Source organism: Mesoplodon densirostris, chromosome 14 (assembly GCF_025265405.1).
Source record: "Mesoplodon densirostris isolate mMesDen1 chromosome 14, mMesDen1 primary haplotype, whole genome shotgun sequence".
In the NCBI taxonomy this organism is placed as follows: domain Eukaryota; kingdom Metazoa; phylum Chordata; class Mammalia; order Artiodactyla; family Ziphiidae; genus Mesoplodon; species Mesoplodon densirostris.
The window spans coordinates 78,644,027-78,650,026 of NC_082674.1; the positions used below are offsets into that span (position 1 = coordinate 78,644,027).

The window sequence follows — 6,000 nt, forward strand, 5'->3', positions numbered from 1 at the left end:
TTCAGCTACCACAGCCGAGTTGGGTAACAATGACGTACGGCCCCGCAAATTCTAAAATGTTTGCTATTTGGTCCTTGACAGAATGTTTGCCAGTCCCTGGTCCAGAGTCCAGCAAGGCTGTCCCACCTTCAAAGAACACAAAGTGACCTGAGTCTGTCACGTGTGCTGGGAGCCCTGCCACTCGACTTCTTAGGAAGGGGGGCTATTTCTACTCAAATCTGTTTTTGCAAAGTCTCAGGATACCTGTCGGGCAGATGAGGGGCTTTGGTTTTCAGTGTGCTCTTCTTCCCAGGAACTCGGTGAAGGGGAAATAAAAATCTCAATTTTGGGGAAATTGCACAGAGGAAAAGGGGAGGGAATGGGTTACAACATCCCATTGCGACACTCAGCAGGGCTGAAAGTGACAACAGCAAGGTTTCTCGTTTTGAAAATGTGAGGGCGTTTCCGTTTCTCACAGTGGGACAGGGTGGCCGCAGCCTGGTCTGGGTGAGGGACTATTTTCTTTATAAGCAGCTCCCCTGGGTCTGAAATGGCAGTCTCCCATTGCCTTGTGGTCACAGGATGGAAGTCTGCAGGTGTCACCACGGTTACCTAATCTCTCTCCTCCTTTTCCTGTTCCATTCAGAGACAGCCTGCCACCCGCTGGGAAAGAGACCCTGCGAGATGCAAGCCTTCAGGTAAGGCCGACCCAGAGGAGGTGGGGCTGGACGGGTAGAAAATGGAGACAGAACAGAGCCGTCTGTGGCTGCCAGGCTCCATGAGGTTTGGGGTGGAAAGGGATGCTCGTTATTCAAGTAAGAGGCTACCACATCCGTGGTCTTCGGGACTTGTATTTCAAAATATCCCAAATGTGCAAAGCTTGGCTGGAGTCCTGGCTGACTTACCCAGAGACCCTGGCAACTTGGTGACAGGCACGTGCCCAGGAGCCACGCTGGGGTTCAGGCCTGGCAGTGCACGCCAGGCAAAGAGGCGGAGAGGGGGGCTGTGGGCAGGGCACAGCCCAGAGTTGCAGACTAACTGTTAACAGTGCCTGTCTCTGTTGATATATCAGAGGGTCCTGCTCCCCTGGAATCTCAGTTTCCTCATCTGTGACATGGGGTTAATGCTAACCCTGCCTGCATTACAGGGTTGATGTGAAGGTCAAATGCACAGATAACAGTGTGACGATGTTTTGTGAGCAGTAAAGTGCCTGGAAACGATTATGATTATTAAAAATTGGGTCAGGGACTTTGTGAGATGTCATGATCCCTGGCTGTAAAAATAGCAGGCTGTGATGCTGATAAAAACAGAACACTGTCTGAGTGTGGCCTCTGGGCCATGATGTCCCAGGACATGTCGGGGTGATCTCACCCTCCAACTCTGAGTTTCTCTTGCCTGAGGCTCTAGGCTGGGACGCTGCGTGCCTGTGTGTGTTCCAGAGAAGTCCCTCCCCCAGGGTTCTGCCTCTGTCTCCTCCCATAGGCTGGGAGCTCCAGGGATGTTTAATCCCTTGAGAGGGGATTCAGCTCATCCAGGAACTAAGAATAATCCCAAAAGGTCAAATGCTCACTCGTGCCAGGAATTTTACAGTTTGCCTGACCCCCTCTCATTAGGCTCAGGGGCTCGTCACAGCCACCTGCTGAGGTGGGTGTTGCTAGCCCCCTTTCACAGGTGAGGAGATGAAGCACAGGTCCAAGGTCATGCTGGTGGGCGGCTGGGAGTGGAGGGTCCGAGTCACGGCTGGGGCTCTGTTTACTGCATCTCACTGCTGCAAGCCCTGCTCTCAGCCACAGGGGTCCTTTACCAAGAAGAAAAAACTGGAAGCCAGAAACAGGCCATGGGGTGAGCTGGAGGGGAAGCTGACTTGTCCCTGGGGACAGTGGCCCCTGCCAGACCCAGAACAGGCCACTGGCCAAGAGAGGACGGGCTCTGGGGACAGACCTCCAGGGTCTAAGGCTTGGAGGGAGTTAGCTGCAAGGGGCTTTGACCCTGGAAACTTCTAACCCTGTGCCGTGGGGGCCACTAGTCTTGGATGACTCTTAAAATTTATATTTAGGGCTTCCCTGGTGGTGCATTGGTTGAGAGTCCGCCTGCCCATGCAGGGGACACGGGTTTGTGCCCCTGTCCGGGAAGATCCCACATGCCGCGGAGTGGCTGGGCCCGTGAGCCATGGCTGCTAAGCCTGCGTGTCCAGAGCCTGTGCTCCACAACGGGAGAGGCCACAACAGTGAGAGGCCCGCGTACCGCAAAAAAAAAAAAAAAAAAAAAATTACATTTAAATTCATAAAAAGAGAAGAAAATAAAAAATCCAGATCCTTGGTCGCACTACGTTTCAAGAGCTCAATAGCTGCATGTGGCTGGTGGCTACCATATTGGATGGTGCAGACATAGGACATTTCTGCACCCAGGAAGTTCTGTTGACGGTGTTACCCTAGAGCCTGCTTTGCTGAAGTAGAAGGTGGCTGCCCTGGGAATGTGAGCAAGGAGCAAGGCAAGGAGAGGGGTAGAATGCAGGTGCACGGCTCACCAACTGTGGGAGTTGGGCCTGTCTCTTTTGTTTTTTTTCATTTTCAAAATATATTTCTTATTTAAAATATTTTTAAGTTGTTACTTATTTTACTTTTTGTTGAACATTTAATTTTATTTTTTAAATTTTTATTGGAGTATAGTTGATTTACAATGTTGTGTTAGTTTCAAGTGTACAGCAAAATGAATCAGTTATACATATACATATATCCACTCTTTTAACCAGTGTTGATCTCAGTCTCCACATCCATGATATGGGTGTCTTAAGTACTACACCCCAGGCAGAGAGTTGGACACAGATTCCATGAAGTCTGGGGAACACAGGAACGGGCTGGGCACATAGAAACTGTCCACTACAGCTAGGTCCTTCTGTTTTTCAGAATCTGGGATGTCAACCAGAAGACCTTCTACCTGAGAAATAACCAGCTAGTTGCTGGATACTTGCAAGGACCAAATACTAAATTGGAAGGTGAGTGGTTGCAAGGAAGGCCAATGTGATGTGGGCATTGGTCACACTGCCTGGGGTCTGCAGCATTGTGGCCCAACCTTGGGAACTTTAGGTGTGATGTCCTAAACCCTGCTGGTTCTTTGTGGCCGAGGTTGAAGCTGGAGAGGCCTGGCCACTGAAGGACACGTACAAGGACAGCCTCAAGAAGGCAGAGATGGGCGGAGTCTAGGTTGGGAGCCACCACCTACAGGCACCATGGTCCCAGGGCCACACCTGGGGGGAGGTAGGGCCCAGAAGGCAAGCTCAGCCCTTTCCTTCCTCTGGTGCCTAGGAAGCCCCCGTGTTCCTGTGTGATCAAACTCTCACTCCCACTCAAAAGTAATACACCATCAACAAGGCTGGGTTAGGTCCCTTCATCATGGACACCACATTTAGTCATGTTCCAGATCCATGTCAAACTGGATGAACTTGAACAAGTTTCACCCACTCTGTTCCTCAGTTTTCCCTTTAGTAAAAGAAGAGCTGTTGGATCATGGGACGTGGGGTTCTTTCAGCACCAGCCCTCTAGGATGTTTTCACGTCCCTGTTGGCTGGCTTGGTGTCATAGGATGACATTATCCCCATCCCCTTGTTCTCTGGCCCCGTCTCACTCTTAAAGGGTGTGAGACCCACCTTTCCTGTCCTTTTGGTAATTCTCCTAATGAGGGCTCTAAACACAGAGAGGCTGAGATGTTCACTCCCTCATGAGGGCATGGAGACCACCGAGGGGAAGAGGCGGGTTTAAAGTCACCCAGGCTTCTGTGGACCAAGCCCCGGGGCCCCACTCATGACCTCGTGTGCTGTTTTCCTTGCCCATGGGCAGTACACCTGTTGACCTAGAGTGCAGGGGTCCTGGGGAAGGGAGGAAAGGATAGAAATCACCTGGAGAAGACTCTAGGTGCCTTGGACCTCGAGGAGTAGCTGGCTAGTGTGCTTGGTTTGATCTTCTGTTTGGATGCAGACCAGGAAGGGGGGCCTCGCTGTCCTTCTGACCTTGGGGTTTTACTTAAGGGGCTGGAAGAATTCCCAGGGAGAGTCCAGCCTGCTGTGTCCTCGTCACCTGTGCCGTCTCTTCTCTACAACCTGAACTTCCCCTTTGTTCTTCCCCAGAGAAGATAGATGTGGTGCCTGTCGAGCCCCATGCTATGTTCCTGGGGATCCATGAGAAGAAGCTGTGCCTGGCCTGTGTCAAGTCTGGTAATGAGATCAAGCTCGGGTTGGAGGTAAGGACCCGTCTCAGATTAATGACCACCTCAAACTCGGTGGCTTAAAACAAGCACAATATGTTCTTTCTCACGATTCTGTGGGTTGACTAGGATCAGCTGGGCAGTTCTGTGCCACATGGTATAGCTGGGGTCCCTCCTCCAGCCACGTTCAACAGGGAACTTGGCTGGGCCTCATCCTCCAGGCTCTCTTCCCACGGGGTCTCTCTGAGTTCAGTTGCCAGCTTGAGCTTCCTTATAACATGACTGCTGGCTTCCAAGAGGGATTACTCCAAAAGGACAAGCCTCAATGTGCAAACGCTGATTAAACTTTTGCTTGTAACATACCACTAATGTGCCATTAACCAAAGCTAGTCACGTGGCTAAGCCTAGCCTCAACGAGGGAGGGGACTGCCAGGGTGTGGACACCAGGAGGCATGGCTCCTTTAGGGACCTCAATCTCTGTATGCTGCTCTCTTGCCCAAGGGTCCCCAACCCACTTGGACTTACCCTCTTTCAGTAAAGCCAACCTTTGGGACCATTCTCTTCCAACCCTTATCTACTCAAACCCATGAGCTGGCATCCCATCCAAGACCCTGTACTCCCGTGCCATATTTCTTATTTTTGTGGTGGTGGGGGGTGGGGTATGCCGTGCGGCTTGCAGGATCTCAGTTCCCGGACCTGGGATTGAACCGGAGCCATGGCAGTGAAAGCCTGGATTCCTAACCGTTAGGGCACCAGGGAAATCCCCTGTGCAATATCAATGGGCTACCAGCCCTGGGAAAAGAGGGCTTTGTATCAGGGGATTGTTGGACAAAATCTGAACTCAGATTGTGAGTGGCCGTAACTATGGCACTGTCCCTTCTGTCCACTAGTGGACAGGCACTTTATTGGAGCGGGGCTACCTGCTCTGTGTGGACTTGGAGTGACCACGATAAGGTGTGTAACATCTCGCATGGACTGCGATACCCTGCCCACCTTGTCCACTCCCCCCTCTCTTGGAGGTGCAAACACGACAGACAACCAGCCTCCACAGGCCTTGGCTTCTGCTGATGGTGCCATGTGTTTACCAAACATATTGGCCGAGGGCTGGAGTGACCAGATTTCCCCAAATCAAGGTGTAACCGTGGGACAGCCTCCTTGTGTCACAAGACCCGGGACACTGGGTGTCCTGCCATGGTCTTCGGGCCAGCATTTCTCCGTGGGCAATCACGGGGCCAGGTCGTGGGGGCTGGGGTGCAAGGACCTCTCTGCTCTTCCCTTGGCCCCCAGCCGGTAAACATCACTGACCTGAACAGCAGCAAGGAGGAGGACAAGCGCTTCACCTTCATCCGCTCCGACAGTGGGCCCACCACCAGCTTTGAGTCGGCCGCCTGCCCCGGCTGGTTCCTCTGTACAGCGCTGGAGACCGACCAGCCCGTGGGCCTCACCAATACGCCTCAAGATGCTGTCCAGGTCACCAAGTTCTACTTCCAGCAGGACCAGTAGTGGTGGTGCTCAGCCTCCCCTGCCCCCTGCTCCCAGCACATCCATGACTCCAGAGATGCCTCTCCCTCCCGCCCGGGGGCTTGCCATGGTTGCAGTGAGTGCCCAGCGGGGCAGCCTTGGCTGGGGGCTGGGCCCTTGGAAGGAGGTACAAGAGCCCTGGGAACAGCCTCCTCTACTTACCCAGCCTCCACGAGGCCTCCGCCAGGTCTTTCTAAAGTGCAGATGGAATCACGGCCCCGCTCAAAGCCCTCAGGGTCGCCTGTGCCTTCAGGGTAAAGTCCAGGTCCCCTGGCCAGCCCCAGCCCCTCCCTCACCTCA

The 6,000-nt window shown here is 53.0% G+C and overlaps 1 protein-coding gene across 1 annotated transcript; it reads left to right on the forward strand.

Annotated features, from left to right (window-relative positions):
- The first annotated feature begins 561 nt into the window (after positions 1-561).
- On the forward strand, positions 562-5,682 carry IL1RN (interleukin 1 receptor antagonist). Its single transcript, XM_060117660.1, has 4 exons — positions 562-677; positions 2,886-2,974; positions 4,103-4,215; positions 5,467-5,682. The coding sequence occupies exons 1-4, from the start codon at positions 562-564 to the stop codon at positions 5,680-5,682; spliced, it is 534 nt and encodes a 177-aa protein (XP_059973643.1).
- The last annotated feature ends 318 nt before the right edge of the window (positions 5,683-6,000 follow it).

What these genes read in the sequence shown, in the direction of transcription:
- IL1RN (XM_060117660.1), top strand. Translation starts at nt 562, where the DNA reads ATGGAAGTCTGCAGGTGTCACCACGGTTACCTAATCTCTCTCCTCCTT. An exon ending in TGCGAGATGCAAGCCTTCAG is followed by an intron (nt 678 to 2,885) that starts GTAAGGCCGACC and finishes TCTGTTTTTCAG; the next exon opens with AATCTGGGATGTCAACCAGA. An exon ending in ACCAAATACTAAATTGGAAG is followed by an intron (nt 2,975 to 4,102) that starts GTGAGTGGTTGC and finishes GTTCTTCCCCAG; the next exon opens with AGAAGATAGATGTGGTGCCT.